This window comes from Trachemys scripta, chromosome 7, assembly GCF_013100865.1.
Source record: "Trachemys scripta elegans isolate TJP31775 chromosome 7, CAS_Tse_1.0, whole genome shotgun sequence".
Taxonomy (NCBI): Eukaryota; Metazoa; Chordata; order Testudines; family Emydidae; genus Trachemys; species Trachemys scripta.
The window spans coordinates 98,275,755-98,297,687 of NC_048304.1; the positions used below are offsets into that span (position 1 = coordinate 98,275,755).

Sequence of the window (21,933 nt, forward strand, 5' to 3'; positions counted from 1 at the left end):
GGGGAGGGGGGGGGGGGGGGGGGGGGGGGGGGGGGGGGGGGGGCGGGGGGGGGGGGGGGGGGGGGGGGGGGGGGGGGGGGGGGGGCAGCCAAAATTGTTTTTGCTTTGGGCGGCAAAAATCCTACAGCCGGCCCTGCTCTCAACAAAAACAAAACTTCATAATGCTTTAGTGCTCACATCTCTCCTCTACAGCTGTGAGACCAGGACACCATACAAATGGCATATCAAACAGCTAGAGGCCTTCCATATGAGGTCTCTGTGTGCCATTATGGGGATCCGCTGGCAGGACAAAATTATCAGTCTGGAGGTTCCCCAACAGACAAATGCCATAAGCATTGAGGCCATGCTGATAAAAGCCCAACTACGCTGGGTTGGACACATTAGGATGTCTGAACATCGACTCCCCAGAAAAATTTTCGATGGAGAATTGGCACAAGGACATTGGAATTAAAGCTGCCTCAGAAAGCGCTACAAGGAACGCATCAAGAACAGCATACACTTTGGTGCATTAAAAAACTGGATGATCTTGAGAAGGCTGCGTTAAATAGATCAGCCTGGCAACACACAACACTCAGAGCTTTTCAAGCCTTTGAAGAGGACAGAAATAATCGATTGTTAGCTGCAAGGGAAATGCATCATACTACTGCTATAGCTACCAAGACGCTCACCAATGACTTTGTTTGTCCAATATGCTCACGAGCATGCGTGTCATGCTTTGGACTTCAGAGTCACGCCAGAATCCATAAAAAGAGATAGCATGAAAATGTCATTGTCGAACTGATGGACTACACACACACACACACACACACACACACACAAGCTGCTACCCCTTCACCTTCCTATTCTTGTACATATAATTTTTCCATGTTTTTAATGCTTTAACCGCAGACCACTTTCTAGCACCATTTTCCTAGATACAAAGATATATATCATTGCCTATCAAGGGTTAATATATATTACATATAGAAACATTAAAAGAACATTATTAAGGTTGCAAAGTCAACCATTCAAAAGTTAGAAAATGGCAGAACTAAGGTTGTCTGTGCATATGCATTATGATACAGTCTTTATTTACATGATCAAGTACTATTTTTTTCACTGCAAGCACAGACTGGACATTGCTCACTTAATGAGCAACTAGTCAATATTTTGTTTTCTTCACATTGTTCAATGTACAGCCCTAAATCATATTTACTGCACACTATTTATACCTTGCTCTGAAGACAGAATTATTATAATTTCCTCCTGGCTTTCCTATGGTGCTCAGCACTATAATATCTGAGTACTATAAAAACACTATTTTATTTTCACAACACCCCTGTGAGATGAGAGGGTGCTATTATTATGCCCATTTTGCAAAGAGGAAGTTGAGGCACGGAGACATTAAAGTTAAAAGAATCCACTAATTTTGGATGCCCAAATTGAGACACCTATAATCTGATTCTTCAGAATATTTAGCATTATATAGGACTTCGTATATTCTAAGCACAGCTCCCATTGACTTCAGTTGCAGGTTTGAGTGATCAGCACTTCTGCAAATCAGGATTAAACGAGGCACCCAGAAAATGAGGATCACACAATTAGTGACCATCTGTGAAAAGTTTGGTTTAAATGACAGTATCACAGAGGAATACCATGGCAGAGGCAGGGACAGAATCCAGTTGCCCAGAGCACCATTCAACTATCTCAACCACAAGACCATCCTTTCTCTTTCTGCAATCCTCTGCTCATTCAGTACACACTTTCCAACTGCTACAACACATGACGCATTGGTCCTACAGACAACAATCTCCTTCACTATACAATACTGATTCATCCTCAGAGCTGGTCCATCCTGTGCACTATATCAGGCCTGTATCCTGTGGAAAAACTAGGATGTGATCATGTAATTAAAGACTTCATCATAATGCATACGCCCAAAGGAGCTGAATTAAGGTTGCACAGACATTTCCTAACTTCTGCGTGCTTGACTTTGCAATCTTAAGAATGTTCTGTTAACATAGTTTTTTCTGTATAGTTTCCTAGTTTAAAAAAAAAAGGAATTAAAAAAAAAATTCCATTATGTGGCATCATATTGACACCTGCATGTGTCATCAGCAAGGTTGGAACCTTTGGATTCACTACACTGATCTCTGTCATTTTAACTAACAGAGTAACTGATAGCAGTAGTACGTTGCCATCCTCTACATGGATTAGCACTAGAGGGGCATGGGATACTTTGCCAGGGTGTTTCATAGATATTTGTTGACAACAGAGGAATGGTGAGACTCAGGAATCTTGGCCTCCATTCCAGGCTATGGAGGGGAGTATGATCAAGTGGGCATAGACTCTTCTGCCCATCTGCGCTAAGCGTGACTCCTCCTGCCCTGTCCCCTCCCCACCCCTGGCTCCTTGTTCCAATCCCAAGTCTCCACTCCTCAGGCTTCTCATCCCAGTTTCAGTCTCCTTGCCCACTAAGTCTTAGTCTCATCTCTCCAGAATCCCCATCTCATCTCCTCCCAAGTCCCAGTCTCCTTGCCCAGCCAATTTCAATTTCCCCCCTTCTGCTTCCTCACCTGATCTTTCTCCCTCCCCACACTCCCGTTCTTAATTCCCACTGGCTTCTAGTCCTAATCTTCCTCTCCAGGATCCACATCCAATTTTGAGATTCGCATCCATCCCCAGGCCCCCTGAATCTTTGTCTCAGTCTATCTGCCTGGCTAACGCCAGTTCTTTCCCTGCACCTCAGTTCCTTATCAGAACTATCAGATCTATTTCCCCTCCCCGACCATGTCCTTCTCGAAACTCCAATCGTTCTCTGTCCCGGTCTCCTTACCCAGCCAGTACCCATTCTCTCCCAGGATTCTCATTTAATCTTAGTCTCCCCTTAAAATTTCCCTCCCAACTCCCAGTCCCAGTGTTCTTACCCACCCAGTCACAGTCCCTTTCAGCTCTCTGATGTAGTCTCCTTTCCCAACCAGCCCCACTTTCCCCACATTCCCAGGGTCCTTGCCACATCAGTCCCAGTCTCCTCTTTCAACTCCCATTTGTGCTAGAAAAGGTCTCACCATTTTTTTAATATGGGCAAATCAACAATTTGCCTAGCTTTGTTCTGAGAAATGGCTGAACAATTTTGGCTGAAATTTTCCCAAGACTTTAGCGTGATGGAAATATGCAGTGTGGAAAATATCTGCCTAAACAGATAAAATTTGGCCAAGTTGTTATATGTGAGTGAAAACAGGGTCTTAAATGTGAAATAACCTTAACAGGCAGTTCTACCAGCTGTGCCTATAATGAAGTGCCATACTACCTGCTCTTGGAGACTTGAGGCTCTTTTTTCTAGGAGTAGCATAACTGCAGCACTATGTCACTGATACTGGTGGTAGTGGTTGGACTTTAAGCTATATATGTAATTTTATGTACACCTCTACCCCGATATAAGGCGATCCGATATAACACGAATACTGATATAACGCGGTAAAGCAGTGCTCCGGGGGGGCGGGGCTGCGCACTCCGGCGGATCAAAGCAAGTTCGATATAACACGGTTTCACCTATAATGCGGTAAGATTTTTTGGCTCCTGAGGACAGCGTTATATCGAGGTAGAGGTGTATTAATAATTCGTATATTCAGAAATACTGAGGCCAAACCTGAAAATTAATGCAGTGTATGTTAGAATATGTTATCACATATATTGAGCCTAATCTGCCATTACTAAATAAGGCAACTACAACTTCTTACAAGACAGTGCTAATACTGGTGAAATTCCGTGCTGGTCTATATCCTGGTAACAAATCCATCTGCCCTCCCCCTCCCTGACCAGGTACATAGCTAATGAAATACACTTGGAGATTTACACAGTACTGGTCTTCTGTTATCATACTCAATCAATAAGAACAATTTAGAGCAGTGGTAACCTCTTCATGCATACTTCTGTTGTCCCTAGGGATCAATAGACTCAGTATCACAGCTGGCTGGTGAGAAGTAACGAGACTATGATAACAAAAAGGCAAGCTTTCCAAATTTTTTCTCATATTGTACCAAAACCTCACACTTTTGTGTCTACCCCAATGGAAAAAAAAACCTAGTTACACATACAACAACACTATATTTGATTTTACAGGACTCTGCCTCATACAAATTATAGCATCATCTCTCTGACTTCTTGTCCTCAACTCTAGCTTTCTTTGTGATACTATTTTTCCTTTCTTCAAAGCAACTGTACTAGACATGCGAGAGCTGAGCTCTCCTTTCTTGAAATAGAGGCACAGATATTTAGAAATGGCTCAAAGTTTTCTTGGATTTCTCCAGAATAGTACTGTCATTTTAAAAATTCTTGGTTTTTGTTTGTTTATGGTTGATGCTTAATCACTGTTAAAATTATGGGGACATGATCAGGTTTAAAAAAATCACATTTATTTAAAAACCCCACATTTATTACCAGTCTTACTAACAATACTGGAGATTATAAAATTATTTCAATTTCTTTTAATCCTTCCTGATATTTATCTTTTAACTGAGCAATGAAATCAGACCAATCACTTTCACATTTTGTTCAAGTCAGATTTTAGTTAGTGTCAATTTCCTCTCATGTACGGGTACTTTCCAAAGGTTTGAAGCCAAGATATATTTAGTTTTTGTTATGGTAAAATTTCTGAACAGTTTACTTGGGCTTAGTGCACAAAAATAGCTACAAACTGAAGTTCTACAAACAAGTGTATGTTAGAAGGCACTCTAGTTTATTACAGTATTCTGAAATCAACTACACAAATATGGGACCAGTTGAATCCAGATGATGGGATATTTATAGACAGTAGAGCACTAGCAGCATGCAACCTGTAAGGTGTCACTATTCATACTGGTAACTGAGGGGATACAGGAAGAGCTGTAAAACTTTGGCAGGAACAAAATATATATGTATATATACACAGAATCACATACATACACTCTTTTGCACTAATAACAATTACATTTTAGCCATCAATTAAAAAAGTGGACTGTATATGTATCTTACCTGGGTGGAAATGAGATGTCCAGTTCATACAATTTATCTTTAAAGACAGACAGCTCTTTGTCAAATTCTAAAAGCTATAAAAAATAAAATAGAATTAAATAACTTGTTTTCTTTATCAAACTGCAATCATTTAAAATTTTTTTGGTATTACTGTATGATTTAATGATCACATACTTTAGTAATATATCTTATTTGGAGCATACATCCTTACAGAAGAAATGCCAGTACTAGGTCAATGTAAAACACTTCAATATTCTGATGAAAAGGCACTCTATCAAAAAAATAACATCCTTCTTCATGATCTCAGTGAAACAGGTAACTTTTGCTCTTTAAACAGAGCTACCTCATGCACATTTACTATTTCAAGATTAGTTTAGATTTTCAAATTTCATTAGCAATCTTTTCAGAGATAAAACTGATTAACACCTTTAAAAATGCCTAGCAAATTGATATACTAATCAAGCCACAAAATATGTCAGCAAAAGCACAATATAAGATATCTTTAACCCGGATAAGAGGGTACAGCAAACACAAGGATGGGCAAATCATTCCTCCTAAACAAAGGAAAGCAATGTTTTTGCAAAGCTATTTTTGTGCAGTATAGGTTAGATGGCAGAAAGAGGTTTGTGTGCCAGAGGCACTACATAACATTTAACAGACACATTTATAAGCCTAGGTTTAATGTACTGTTTATATAAGTTCTTGCCAAATTTATTTTCCTTTAGACCACTGCAAAGAAAATAATATCTGTAGTCTTTTATTCAGAAACACAAACCTGTGAATAAAAGTCAATGATAATAGTCTGTGTTAAACCAATAACCATCCTGATGGACATAAACAACCTTATTTCAGAACCAGAGTTGGTGTTAAATCTGACATGCAAGTGAATTAGTGAGTAAAAAAAGCTCATAATCTGCACTGTTACTGACCATCGCTCTGAGTAAGTGCCACTTTCTATTTTGACAAGCTTGTCATTAAAATAGCACCCTTTATGATGGCTGTGTGTTTACCCACTGTTCACTAATAATTAATCATGTCCCATCTCACAGCTGTGCTGATACCATTGTATGAATGGCAGAGGTTCCGAAAGAAATTAGATTGTGTCCCTCTTTCCTCTCTGCCACCTCATAAATCATTCCTGAAATGTGCAATTAGCAGCTACTTGTTCACATTAATTATCTGTGTGAAAAGCAGCTACCTGAACCACCTGCATTGCTGATTAGCTACCTCCCTGTGGTCCACCTATTTTTCCTTCAATGTTGCCTAGAATCTGTTTATGTATCTGTCTACATGTACACATGTGAACATGAAAGCATTAGTAACTCCAAGTTTTTGTGTTTCTATTCACCAATTTGTACAATGGTATGTTGAGAAACATGTCACAACAAATGGCATTTTGAGACACTTTGTACAAGTTTTAATATTTGGACAAATCTCTAGACACAGTTATCCATTTTTATACATGATTTTTGGAAGAATGTTTACAAATGTGTGTGTGTGAATTTACAGTACATACATAAATATGGGGCCTAAACCTGTAAACTCTATGCATGTTAAGTAACTTTTCTCATATTAGTAGTCTCATTGACTTCATGGGCCTAACTATGCGGGTAAAATTACTCAACATGCATGTCTGCAGGATCAAATCCTATATTGAAGTATGTACAGGTGTGTTATATCTATCTTATCTATCTATACAGTATATACACACCCACACACAGTTAACAGCTTTTGCTTGCTCCAAAATAGGCAGATCATCAGTGACACTAATTACTAAATTTGAATCCAATTTAAAGAACCAAACCAACCAACCAACCAATACCCCTCCCAAATGGTAACCAGAAAATCCCTTCTAAAAATGTATGTTTTACAGAATTTCATTCTCTACTTTTCTCCAATAAAATCATAAGATAAGGAAAAAAACCATTGGGAGGAAAGAGCGTTACTATTGAAGTCTGAAGAATGAAAAGACTGAGTAAATGAACAATGCTGAGGATGTTAAATAACTGCATTGTCCTCTCATATTGATTCAACTTCAAATTCTAAACTTTATATATCCAGATTATTTTTGTTATGATATTTGGGAACTGACTGGAGGTCAAAGTCTAGAGGATTAAGTGGTTAGACACATAGGTAAGAGCTACTTCTCAGTAACATCTGAAGAGATCTCTGGTGTTTTTATGTACTGTTGGTGGTTGTTTGTTTAGTTATGTGCTATGTACTGCAGATGAGCTGCTGACATTGTTGTGATTCAGATGACTGATAGCAGGAACAAGAATGTATTGTACACTAGAGGCTCTATGCATCTCCCAAGTTTTAACAAGCAGTGATATGTCTTTAAAGTTAACAATAAAAGCAAAAACTAATGACAACGTGGTGGGATGCAAATGAACAACTTAGTTGCTAAAATATTATTAAGAAATGTTTGGAGATTGCTTAGAACAGCTGGGGAAGACTCAACTGCAAAAGAAAACGCAGTTTGAAAGGCACATTTTTACTTCAATGAATTATTTCTGGATGCAGTAATAACTTTCTGCATTTGAATTATGTTAAACAAATTTATTCATTTAATGGAATTACTTATTTTTCTCTAGGTGCTTACTAGAGAAAGCCCACATTTCTTCTACTCTGTCTCCAATATCCACACCTTTATGCTCGAGCAGTGTCGCCCAATAGCAAATAGCTGCTTTGGATACTCCTGGTCTGTGGAAGAGGATGACAGTGTGTTCAATATATTCATGAATTTCTTTTGGGAACTCTACTTGGGCTTCTCTCTTCTTTGTCAGGTTCCCACTGCAGACGAAGATTTGTGTAGTGTTTATTTCAGATTTTGTAGTGTTTTTATTTTTAGCAAATTATAACTGATTTTTTAGGAGTAAAACTGTTGTAAGTAGTGTTTTTCCTTGAATTATATAAAAGCCTGGTCCCTTTCCAAGTTCTTTGCTCCAAAGAGTAAGCTGCCAGTTCATGAAAGACTGTAGAGCTCAACAAACCCCAGACAAAACTTTAAACACTGCAAACCACTGTAATAGCTTAAATCCAACTCAGTAAGAGAAAGGGATGGATTTGGAGCAGGGCATCTTTTTGTTCTGTGTTTGTACCATGCCTAGAACAATGGGGTCCTGGCCCATGGCTGGGGCTTCTAGGTTCTACTGTAATATAAATAATAATTATTATTAATAATAATTAGGGGCACAACCCTCTGAGTGCTGAGTGCCTTTAATGTCATTGGGAACAGGGTCCCTATTTTTAATGATTTATCTCTGTATTTTAAAAGGATGAACCAGTTATATTGCTATGCACAATGATTCTGAGGATGATCATAGTTGTTTTCATATTGTGCATTAAATGGTGTTGTGAATAATTTCACTGCAGTAATAGTAACCTTTGTTTAATATAGCTTAGTTCATCCTACATGTTTTGAAGATGACAAAGAAATTCAATTGAAAGCTTGAAAATCAATATATTGGCCCATTTAATTTACTCATTGTAATATCATCCTTGAGAACCAAGCCCTTTAGGTGTTATATGGAGTGCTGGGGTAATTTGAGCAATTACAACGGGGTTTCAAGTACACCACTACTCCGATATAATGTGACCCGATATAACACGAATTTGGATATAACGCGGTAAAGCAGTGCTCGGGGGGGGGAGGGGGGTGGCTGCGCACTCCGGTGGATCAAAGCAAGTTTGATATAACGCGGTTTCACCTATAACGCGTTAAGATTTTTTGGCTCCCGAGGATAGCGTTCTATCGAGGTAGAGGAGTATTATAGTTGGAAGCTGATAAAGGGACAGCATGACACAGGCAGACAGTTTCATAGGTAAGGTACATTATTCCAAACAAACTTGACCTTATATACTTTATACAAACGGTTGAAAGATACAGGGCAAATTCTCTACTGGTATAACTCCACTGATAGCAAAGGAATTATGTAACTAGAATACAAAGTCTAGTATGACTATTTAATCACAAGGTTTCTATAAGTTGGATGGTATAAACCATTCATGATAGATAATTTGCCTGTATTTCCCTAGCCTCATGTCCACTCACGCATATACAAATGGACCTCAGTGAATATATACAGTATGCATATGTGTGCACACAGTAGATACACTGATGTATAAGTGTGAGATACAGCTCAGATTGTAGCACATGTTTTTTTGAACGGATAGATTTATTTATGTGAGTTTGTAGTTTGGAGTTGCTGTACTTCCATTTAGCTTTCTTCTTGAGTCAAAATTCTGAGGTCCTGAATCAGTTTTTACATAATCCTTACTCAGGCAAACTCCCACTGACATATACGGTGAGGAAATGAGTTAAAATTTAAGGACTGCAGAATTTGGGCCTTTATAATAAATCATTATTTTTGATGGGCCTTTTTGCAAGCACATAGGTGCTTTAATTACATGTTACATAAACATGATGTAACTAATAAATCTGCGCCAGTTTTTCACAATACTCATTTGCTTCCTTGTTGTAGCCACATTTCTTACCCTTTGTCTATTTGTGTCTTTAGACTGGAAACCCTACAGAATAGGGATGGTCTCCTTTTTGTATTTGTACCATGCCCAGCACAATGTGCAATCCTGATTGGGCCCTTCAGGTGTTACCATAATACAAATATTTACTGCTATTGCTAACATGGTGGACCACTTCATTTAAAAATGAAATACAGCCACTTATAAGGTAGAACATGGCAGATGTATAACAACATCAGAAACACTATATTATACTAATTGAGATTTTTTCAAAGAAATGATAGTCATTTTATATAAGATGGATATTATTATCAGAGTTGGAATTTGGCCAGGACACTAAAGAGAAGATCCCTAGTTTTGCAAACATTGCCGTGGGATTTTTACTGACCATGGTGTTCAGGTACTTGGATTTAAGTCTTACTCAAAAAATGGTACAATCAAGATAAAGTCCTCAATCATCCCACACTGGGACAATGGTTAGAATGTGATTTAGAGGAAAGAACTCTATCTACTGGCTTTTCCCTTCAGGTTTTCAATCAAAGGATGTATCTATACTACGAGTTAGGGGTGTGATTCCCAGCTCATGTGGGCATACTTATGCTAGCTCTCATCTGAGCTAACACGCTAAAAATACTAATGTAGCTGTGACAGCATGGGCAGCGGTGATATGGGGTAGCCATTAAGAGTGTGCACCCATGGAGTTCAGGTGGGTTTGTACTTGGTGCAGCTAGCCCATACTGATGCTGCCACTGCCTGTGCTTCCATGGCTACACTACTATTTTTAATATGCTAGCTCAGAGGACAGCATGAGTACATCTATGTGAACTGGGAATTACACCCGTAGTTCATAGTGTAGATGTAGTCTACAAATGGCCACAGCCTGACCTTGCTTAGTTAGTGAAATCTGACAAGTTCGCAATCCAGTGCTAATTATATAACATTTGTCATGAAATATCTGGATGCGTACCATATTAGCCTCAACGATGACTAATTTAACCAACCATATGATTTTCATTTTATTATTATTATTATCTGTATTATTGCAGTGCTTAGGAGCCCCAGTTATGGACCAGGAGTTCATTGTGCTAGGCATTGTGCAAATACAGAACAAGATGATCCCTGCCCCTTAAAGAGTTTACACTCTAAGTATTAGGCCTTGTCTACACTAGAGGCACAGCTGCACCTGTGTAGCTGTGCCACTGTAGTTTAGTTACTGACTACAGCAGCAGAACGGGTTCTACTGTCACTATAGTATATAGTAAATCCATCTCTCCTAGAGGTGGTAGCTAGGTTGTCAGAAGAATTCTTTCATTGACCTAGCATTGTCTACATCAGGATTTAGGATGGCTTAATTACATCGCATAGGGCGTGAAATTTTTCACCGCTCTGAGCGATGTAGTTAAGTCAACCTAACTCTGTAGTGTACAACAGCCCCAAGACAAGAGACACCAGAGTGGTACAGACAGATGGAGGGGGGAGTACAAGGAAACAATGAGACAATATTAATCAACATGAACTTGTGACTAATCTTTTTTTAAATATCATGATCAATACCACCATAAAAGCTTTATTCACATTGTAATAACTTATTTGTAAAAAAAAATAATTGGCTTAAAGCAAATTATTTCTGGTTACTGGGTATAATGAAGCCTCTTCGAACTTAAGAACAGCTGGACATATTTCAACAAAAGGGGGGGGAAAGGAGAGGGACAAAACTTGCCCCTATAACATTTATAATTCAATAAGGTTATTGATAACAAGTGCACTTCTAAAGCATCATGGAACATCCAATGGGTGCTTCATTTCAACCACTGACACATGCAAATGTTCAACGTACCCAAACAATTACTGGGCCCACCACTGATCTCCATACAAAACTTGCAGTAACTTCACTCAGAATTCTGCGTATAGAATGATGGCAGGGTTGAGTTCCCACAGTTTATTATAGTGGCACTGCTGCAGCTCTGAGTGTTGCCACTATAAACTACAGTTTCCATGGGTTTACCAGAGGGCTGTTAAAAGTGACTGTGGTAAAGCTTGGCATACTTGTTCAGAGTCCTGGAGAGAGGTGGGTTTTCTCTGCCCCCTCCTTTATAGCCTTTTCAAGTGGAACCAGTGTGGATCAGTCCCACGATGGTTGCAGAATCTGGGGAATGTGCACAGGAGTTGTATGTAGCAGAGACCCACTCAGGTGCTCCCATGTACTACTGGGCAGCAGAGATATAGAGTTGGGCTAGGCTGGTGAATCCGTTTCTATGCAAATCCACTTGCTATTCCCTCTTATGGGGATGCAGTAGGAGAGTGTGGAGGGGTTGCAATTAGCTCTTTCAGTCCTGAAGCTGGTGTGCTGGCTGAAGAACAGCTCCCCTACAGCGGTTCAGGCTGTGCACTGGGACCAGGATTTTGGGCTAAGAGAGTATTTACATGGAATATTAAATTCAGAAATTATTTCACTTGAACATTTAAAATGACCAAAGAATTTTAACACAGCTTAGCTAGTTAAAGAAACCGTGTCAATTTTGCTGGCTTAGGCTTAAGAGTAAAAAGGTACTGTGAAAAAGGTCAATGTCCACAGGGACACTGCTATGAGCTGCCTTGGCTAAAATCACAGAAGTATGAACCCTTTATAACAGGGCAACTTAATTCAGTCATTGGAGTAGAACAACGGCAATTACTCATCAAGACCTACAGACCAAAGTCAGAGCATTGTTAGTCAGAAGGTGATATTAGCAGCATTTATCAAATCCATCTGCAGCAACCACCAGAGAATTCACAGCTGTGAAAGGGAAATGAAGTTTCAGACCAAAAAAATTAAAAAAGGAGATGAGCACACAGAAACGACCTTAGAAAATTAAAATATGTGAAATCTGGCCATTGTAACTCATGTAAAGTGCACACGCTTTAAAAGACTTGTGGAAAATATAAGCTTTACAATCAAGAGGGAAATATTTGGGGAGTGATTCTGCAGTCCTTTCTCAAACCAAACTGCCAATGACTTCAAAGAAAGACTTGGGGAAATAGTGGTCTGTGACTCGGGTATAAAACTCTCAAACACAGATTTGTTTAATCTGTTTACAGCAGGTGTTTCTCTAACTAGGAGTCAGTAAGATTGTCTGTTACTCTACATTTTGAATCTTCTTTAAATTTCTTCCTTTTAAAAGAGAAAATATCACAAAACGGTAGCCAGCACTCAAGTGTGACAACATTTTTACAGGAAAAGGCTCTGTAACTTATCTTGTAATGTTACTATTACATGTAAATGTTTATTAGCCACACTTTTTGTATATTACTATTGCAGTGGTAATACTATAGTTCAGGCTAAGCTGGGCCATTTCATAAAGGCCAAAATCAGACTTGAGCCCAAATCATCAACTTTCATCAAAATGCCATGGCAAGAGGATCATTAAGAAGTCATCAAGTCTAACTCCCTGAGCTGTGGCAAGACCAAGTAAACTTAGACCATCCCTGACAGGTGTTTGTCAAACATGTTTTTAAAAATCTCCAATGATGAGGATTCCACAACATCCCTTGGAAGCCTATTCCCTTAAATAATCGTATAGTTAGAAAGTTGTTCCTAATATTTAACCAAAATCTCCTTTGCTGCAGATTAAGCCTATTACTTCTTGTCCTACTTTCAGTGGACACGGAGAACAATTGATCAGCATTGTCTTTATAACAGCCCTTAACATATTTGAAGACTATTACAAGGTCCCCCATCAGTTTTCTTTTCTCAAGACTAAACATGGCCAGTTTCTAACATTTCCTCTTAGGTCAGGTTTTCAAAATCTTTTATCATTTTTATTGCTCTCCTCTGGACTGCCTCCAGTTTATCCACATCTTTACTAAAGTGTGGCACCCAGAATTGGGCACAGTACTCCAGTAGAGGCCTCACCAGTGCCGAGCAGTACGGGACAATTATCTCCCATGGCTTACATATAACTCCTGTTAATACATCCCAGAATGTTATTAGCCTTTTTTGCAACTGCATCACATTGATGACACATACTCAATTTGTATCCATTATAACCCTCATATCCTTTCAGCAGTACTACCACCTAGCCAGTTACTCCCATTTTGTAGTTGTGCATTTGATTTTTCCTTCCTAAGTGTAGTACTTTGCACTTGTCTTTATTGAATGTCATCTTGTTGATTTCAGACCAATTCTCTAAATTTGTCGAAGTCATTTTGAATTCTAATCCTGTCCTCCAAAGTGCATGCAACCTTGCCAAGCCTGGTGCCATCAGCAATTTTTTTTAAGTATACTCTCCATTCCATTATCCATATCATTAATGAAATTATTCAATAGTTTCAGACCCAGGACTGAGGCCTGCAGGACCTCTCTAGATATGCGCTCCCAGTTTGACAGCGAACCATTGATACTTACACTTTGAGTACTGTCTTTCAGCCAGTTATGCCCCCACCTAATAATTATTTCATCTAGACCATATTTGCCTAGTTTGCTCATGAGAATGTTGTGGAATTGTGTCAAAAGCCTTACTAAAATCAAGATGCATCATGTCTACTGCTTCCACCCGCCCGCTCCCTCCCGCCCATGCACTAGGCCAGTAACCCTGTAAAAGAAGGAAATTAGGTTGTTGTGGCATGATTTGTTCTTGACAAATCCATGCTGGCTATTCCTTATCACCCTATTTTCCTCTAGGTGTTTATAAACTGATTATTTAATAATTTGTTACAGTATCATTCCAGGAATCGAAGTTAGGCTGACTAGTCTGTAATTCTCCAGGTCTTCTTTGTCTCCCCTTTTAAAGATAAGTTCTATGTATGCCCTGCTCTGGTCCTTTGGGACCTCACTTCTACTCCATGAGTTTACCTGTAGGAAAAGGGTTTTGAGGGGAACTGCCACTTATGGAGCGTTCCTAGGGTTATGCCATGGGAGGGTTGTGTGTGCAGGAGGCCAGGGTCATCTGCATGGCAGCTCCATGTGTCTGCCCTGGCTCTGGAGCTCTCTCCCTGGTGCCTCTGGAAGTTCCCCCGATGTGAAAAGGGCGAGGGAAGTGTGACAGTAACCTTAGGGTGTATTAACTGTCTGCAAGCTTCTCCGCTGTTGTCCTGTCTCTCTTATCAAGCTTGTCTCTCTTATCAATAGAAGTTGGCCCAATAAAAGATATTATCTCACCTACTTTGTCTCTCTAATATCCTGGAACTGACACAGCTACAACTACACGACATACATAGATTTTTAGAGTAATTTCTATAGAGCTCTACTGGTTGCATCCTTTTAAAATTCTATAATACTCTTCCATAAGGATCTTGGCACCATTTCTCCTTATCTACTTCCCCACATTCCCCCTCCTCAGATGCACATCCCTGCCCTCCCCTGAGAGTGCTTTGTAAGGTCTAGCCTGAGGTTGGAATAAATGGTGCCACAGAGGTGGATGACACCTGTCTGTATGAGATGGGAGACTACATACAGCACAGTGCAGAGGAATGTGCTTACGGCTCAGCAATATGGTACTAGTTCAGGAAAGCACCTCTATTTAGGGAAACACTGAAGTATGTACTTAACTCCAAATGTGCGCTCAAGTGTTTTCTTGATTCAGGGCCTATGAGCAACCTCTATCCCTGCTGTTGGACTCCTGAGCTATCTCAGGACCTATATGTAAATCTGTGGTAGAGATCATCCTCGAATCAAGGGATCGCCAATGATGATGTTGATCCCTGCTGTGAACTGAGCACTGATGAGTGTGGGGGAAAGTGGACAGGACATGGGGTTAGAACAGTTAGCGTCAGGGTGTGGCCACAGTATAAGTACGAGGACAATTTGATGAATGCAAATTACGTATGTCGTGGGATTTTCAGTTATTCTTAATGTCAGCCATGAGTAATGGTTTATTCAAGTGTGCTTAAGAGCTACTGCACAAGAAATTGAGAGCAGGGGCAGCATGAGGGCCAGCCACTGACAGAAATGCTTCGGAAAGATTCACATGATACATTAACCCTCCCTAGCAGCCATTCAGTACCTCATGATGTATACTAGACACTGTTTTTCCTGGTCCTCCAGCCTGTACACACACTTCTCTATTGGATTGTAGGTAACACGCACTATGCCCAGCAATGTACTGCTAGCTCAGAACGGCTCTTAATACCCTGATCTACATCAGATAGGATCCACTCCTCATTTTATTTTGGGATATGTTCAGAAGAAAGTGCTTCATTTCAGAACTTGAATTTTGGCACGGCCTTTAAGTAGTTCCCAAGAAGGAACTTTAAATTCTCTCTTCCCAGATCTCTGAGTTCAGGGTTAAACAAAAAATAGTCCAAGGTATTCTAAAATGCAGCCTGGCCACTTGCATCTTTTAAACTGAGGCACAAAACACAAAGACTACAGGACCCTTCATTCAATGTTCCATCTTCATTTCAGCAGAGCCACTACAAAGGGGTCAGTATTATCTGCTCCACTGTATACAAACTAGGTGAGAGTTCAGGTTTTTGGGCCAAGTTTGAATGTCCCTATTCTAACTCCTAAAGAAGTCTACTCAAAAGTGTATATCCCTTACTCTAGGTAGCTGCTGTTGAATAAAAAATTATTACACTAATATTGCAATCTTTCCAAATCAGGCTCAGAGTCAAAACGAACATTTTTGTGCTTAGCTTGATCTTAATAAGGTCCTCATCCTATAACTGACTCTATAGATCCCTGTGCCTACATGGAGCCCCTTGATTTCAAGGGTCTGATCCTGTAAAACCTTACTTCCATGAATAGCTCTTACAAGGCTATTTGCTGGAACAGACACTTAGATTATTTATATTGTTAACACTTGTGACGGCAATTCAATTGCACTGTATTTATACATACACACTATATCCTATTATATATGCATACACAAAATACAAGTCAGAAGAGAAATGAACTTTTAGAAAAAAAAATTATAAGTAGGATATTCCTAATTAAAGTTTGATAGATTTACTGTACATGTCTATTAATTTTTAAATGTCTCTGGTAATAAAATACAACATGAATTTAGGAAATTAGCACTGTGGAATGTACTGTGCTGTACATGTGGATTTGGGGATTGCAATTTGATACAGGCATAAAAATGTAGGAATTATATACATTACTTACGGGAATCTAAAAAAAAAAAATACACAGTAGCTGAACAAAGACTTTGGTCCAGATTCTGCAGTCTTTAATCAGGCAACTTTCCCATTGTTGTTAATGAGAATTTTACCTAAGGACTACAATATTGGGCTTTCGGGGTAATTGGGTATACACAAATGTGCTACAGAATACAGTGTTATCTTATATGCAGTTCAGTTTAAAAAAATTACCTGGACATCAAAATATGTTAGTTGGATTAAATTGACTATGTGCCAGAGTTCAGACTTCAGATATGGACACAAGGATTTCCCTCATTTGACTATATTAATCCGAGGACAGATGGAATGCTTTAGAACAGTATTTGACACTGCTGCATGTACACATGGACTGGTTTTGATTCTTACATGTAGTAGAGAGAAAAGCACAGTGGAGCAAAGAATCATTAGGCACTATTGGTAATTTTGTGACTGTGAAGTGTTCAGGGCAATTATACAAGAGAATAATCAACGAATGTGGAACACCAGTCTTGTACTGATGTGACACCCTGGTATATTGTAGAAAGAGACATATTTTAATTGTATAACCCAGCTTCCCAAACATTTACTGACTTGACATTTGTTAGTGGAACGTATTGGTCAGATCATTAGATTTCCTCCCTGCATTGTCCCCATTTTGGACCTTTAGAACCCACCCCACTGCACACTGACTGAGTATTGAATTGAGCTAACAAAAATCCAAGCAGGTGAATAGTGTTTTCAAGTGAAGGAGGGCTGCATTATGTCATTTTCTCATTTATATTATGTGAAAAACAGTCACCTCAGAGTACAGCTTTAAATTAAGAAGATTGCAATGACAGATTCAGGTGTATAGGTTCCCCTCTCCCCCAGTCCTTGGCAACTGTGATCCTGAGCAATCAATTTCCTTTCTCTATCTTAATTTGCCCCTTATACATCATATTCAAGATTTTATCTGGACAGGGGCTAGGTGGCTCAGTGGATAAACCTCTGCCTTTTCACCTCTGGGATCATGGTTCAAGTCAAATCCTGATGAAATGCGTTTGATCGTCCTAATCTAGTTCTTAGTGGACAGCATTCCCATTATCTTTAAAAGGGTCAGAGCCAAGGCCATTGGGAAGAGTGCATTGTGCTATATCTTGTCTGTTGATTAATACATTTTCAGTGATGCCAGTTCCTTAACTTCATGAGCACACATATTCACACAAAAAAGCTGAATAAAGGTCCCTAGTGGATTAAACTTCTCTCTCTTTCCCGCTCACATTCACAAATCCTTTTAGGTTTCCCTGGAAATATTTAAAAAAATCAGCAATTGCTGATCATTTTGAAAAGATTAACATCTGCATTAAGAAAAAAAAATCTCAAATTAATTAGCTCAATAATTACTTTAAATCCTTGTTTGACAAATGGAGAACACAATCATGAGAATTTATAACTAGAACCATTTTTATAACACATTCTAGTTCTCTTCTCTTATGTACATTAGTTAATCTAAAAAGACTTTTGGATCGAAGGGATTAAGCCCCAAGAAAGATATCTTTTGTTGTATACAAGACAGGAGAGCAGATAGCTAGATGAAGTACTTGTTATAGGAATTTATTCTCCATTCTCTGGAAACTGTTATTTGGGATCTGCTGGAAGAAGTGGGTATTTGACAGTCGATGTGAACAAAACAAAACAAAAACAACACAGCCATAGCCTTCATTTTGTCTTATCCCATCAAAAAGGTACAGTAAGAAGAAATATATAAACATTTCCCTTTCATGGTGTCTGATGGCCAAAGGTTATTGGGCTTTTCCTTGACCTAGAAAAGGGAGTCAGCAGAACTGCTGCCACAGACTGCTGCATGAAATATGTGAAAGCATTTGAAAAGTGGCAGGGCAGAAATAATGTTACGCCACCTGGAAATCCTAAAATCAGCTGGGGTCTGTTTTGGACCCAAACACAAATGCTGGGAAGAACAATTCCGTATGAATCATTCAACTGGCCTAGGATCACCAGACTGCATTGCACTCTGGTCCTATCCCTACCTGCCCCTAGCGTGCCCCTGATGTATCTGTGATGCAGGAAGTAGACAGTGTAAAGGCAGCCAAGGATTCCCCCAAGCTGCAGCGGTCTTCAGCTGTCTGCCTACGGCAGCCTTAAATCTCCTTTGTGCCTCTGGATGACTTATCTCTAGGAAGGATTGAGTCCTAGTCCCAAAAGAACAGAGTAGACAGAGGAAGAAGCACAGACAGTCTTTTCATGAAGATGCAGCAAGAAAGGAGGACAAATGTTATACCCATATAGTCATAACACAGTTTCTACAAGCAGTACACGAGATAGCTCAACGACATCAACAAAAGCCTGCTCTGCTCCCATTGAAGTCAATGGCCAAACTATCCTCTAGCTGCAGTGGAAGCAGGATCCGCCTCAAAGCTGTTAGGATAATGAGTTGATTGAAAACTCCTATAGTGCAGTAATGGTCAAATTCATGAGGACAAAATATGATTTTCCTGCTGATATAGTTCATGAATATAGTTTATGTGAGATATATGAATATATGAACCATTTTTCATTTTTGAGAGTGGTTAAAGATTATAAAATATTTCTAATGATTTAATCATTCTCCTACAGTCATTAATAGTTTTTACATTCCTGCTATATATTTATTTAATTGGCTACTGAACTGACAGCATTTAATTAATGGTTCCTTTGCACAAATCAATAACAATTATGATTTTTTCTGGTTACATAATTAATTATCCTTGAATTGTTTTTCTTTCCAACGTTTTTCAAGTTAACAGGAAATTCTTGAACATGAGCTATCTTGTAGCAAATCATTAGTTATATCCTGAATTAGTTAGTACAAATTATTTTAAGTAGTTTGAAAATATATGGGAAAAGTGTGGATTTATTTAAAAAACTCTGAATTGTGACATTCACCCGAAGATATGATAATATGATATTGTTTATGCCTATCATTGTAAAACTGGCAAATCCAAACGTACAGCTCAGGTGGCTGACTTTTCCACACATAATAGTGCAATGCCAGGAATGTTGGACCTGATTGTAGATCCTGCTCCAGTGGTGCAGAGAGGTCATGAAACTGGCTTAATGAGCTAGCTGAGGAATTCCCCCACAGTGTAAGCCCTCTGCTCTTTGGGTGCGTTGGGAGCATAACCAGAAAGGGAGAGTGGCCGGAACACCACAGAACTCTAACAATCCTCAGCTAGTGTAATGTCCCCTGGGAGGCACTTACTCACTGGCACAAGTTAGAATAGCCCTGAGGCTTCTCAGACTTGTCCTTGGAGCTGAACTGGTCCCAGGCCAGCCTCTGGATCAGGAGGACATACTGGTATTGTACAGGAGAACTTGGCTGGACCTGAGGATCAGTGTTTCTAAGCTCTTCTATCTCAAAGATACTACTTTTAGATGCCCACTTAAACTCACTATGTTTGGGAATTAATGCGACAATCAGAGCCAAGTTCAGCCTCACGTGACTCATGCATTCCATCCTTCCCATTACTTTCTTTGTAACACTCACCACTGTAGCACATAGGCACTGTAGCTCCATTGTAGTTAATGGAGTTATACCAGAGTTGAACTGGGTCCTTGAAGCACATTACAACGCTAAGGTAGATTTCACTTGATGTTCTATGATAATATTGCATTAGTTAGAGATTTGACATGAATTTTCTCTTTTCTATCTTACTACATACCTTAGTAAAGTTGCTATCTGCACTGATCTTTTTAAAACAGAATGATATAGAGGGGTCTTCACTTACTCATTGTACATGCCATTTTGTGGAGGAAACAGGGACAGTTGCTGAAGTTTGGAAAATATTAGACCTGAAATATTTCAGACTGGAAGCGACAGTATTTCTGCTGAACTGATAATTTGTATCTGTTTCAGATTTTTCATAAACATGATAACCATTTCTACATCTATCTTAAGAATTCTTTTTGTTGATTAAAGTGTAAAAAAGACGGAATAACTGTGTATGGACAATGATAAAGTAGGCTGTTTATAATAAATATTTGTCATGTCTTGTCACATCTGCACAAATTCCACTGTTACTGAAGAGACACCACACTGATAAAAAAGAGCTCAGAAAATCAATGGATCTTGAGCTAAAGCAGTTGCTAAACACACAGAAAACATCTTTATCCAACAGCCATAGTGCTGTGAAAATTCCCAAGCCTTGCATCGGTATAGCTAAGGAAAATTTAATCTTCCCAAATACTCATCAGGGCACTCCATCCTGCAGACCTGACAGCCCCACTTATAATTAATTATACAATTTCGATGGGAATATCGACTAAACAAAGCTATAAATCATAGAAAAAGTCAATAGGCATGGACACATTCAATCATGTCCCGACCAATGATTACTACTCTTAAAATACAATAATTATTTTCAGGAGCCAGCTTGAATTAAATTTCTGTCAGGCTGGTACAAGACCGCTGGTTGATGAAGGATGCGATGGATTTTTTTGGTTGAATTCGGTATAGGAACATTTATCCTTTTAGATAGGTAGTTTGTTTTTAGTGATCATGGTGCTGCGTGTTTAACTAGACCATGAAGATTAGATTATCTCCAATGGCTCATTATATCGTTTATCTTTTTCCTTCCATGCTTGATCTGGAAGATTTCCTGCTTCTTGGTGTGTGAACGAAATGGCAGCTGATTTTGAAATGTAATATGTTAAAGTATCATGTCTGCATATGAGTTTGCAAACAAGTATGTGTGTATGGGCATGTGGTTCATGTATGGGAAATCGTCCAAACTGTCATTTGAAATGCCACTGGTATATTATGAATTGCAATAAAGAGGAGTGACTTTTTTCAACAGATAAAGCTTTACTGAAAGAAGAATAAAATTATAAGCTTTCAAGTTGATATTAAAAAAGTTAAGAGAAATAAAACAGATAAATGTAGAGGGACAAGTTCTCATTTCTCTTATCTGTCAAATGGAATTGGAAACGGGACGGAATTTTTAGTGAGATAATATAAAGAAAGGCTCTGTCAAAGCATAGATTGGACCAAATGTTTCAAAACGAGAAAAATATTGATATGTGAAGATAGTCAATATCAATTTTCCATCCACCATAATATATTTAGACCCCAAAAAAGATAACTTATCATGTTTTTTTGAGCTATTTTGTCCAAGTGGGTCCCACTTCCAATCTCATGTGCCCACCATAAATGTAGTAATGTAAAAAACTACTTATTTTTAAAATGTTGCATAGCCACAAACTTACCGCAGTGCCATTGTTGTCTCTAAAAACATCTTGATTAAAATAGTCAAAGAGCTTCTTTTCTAACTGTAACATAACCTGAGAAAGTAAAGCAAAAAAAAAAAAAAAAAAAATCAGGGAAGAACTTCTGGCCTAAGTGGTCAT

The 21,933-nt window shown here is 38.9% G+C and overlaps 1 protein-coding gene across 8 annotated transcripts in view; it reads right to left on the minus strand.

Annotated features, from left to right (window-relative positions):
* INPP5A (inositol polyphosphate-5-phosphatase A) overlaps nt 1–21,933 on the minus strand; it is a 420,765-nt gene that overhangs the window by 34,577 nt on the left and 364,255 nt on the right. For all 8 annotated transcript variants that reach the window (XR_004646390.1, XM_034775172.1, XM_034775171.1 and 5 more), the window contains 2 exons: nt 21,793–21,867; nt 4,993–5,066 (listed from right to left, as the gene is read on the minus strand). Coding sequence is in view for 7 of the 8 variants with exons in the window: in XM_034775172.1 (XP_034631063.1) it covers nt 4,993–5,066; nt 21,793–21,867 (149 nt within the window). In the remaining variant the exon portion in view is untranslated. The remainder of the gene's footprint in view (nt 1–4,992; nt 5,067–21,792; nt 21,868–21,933) is intronic.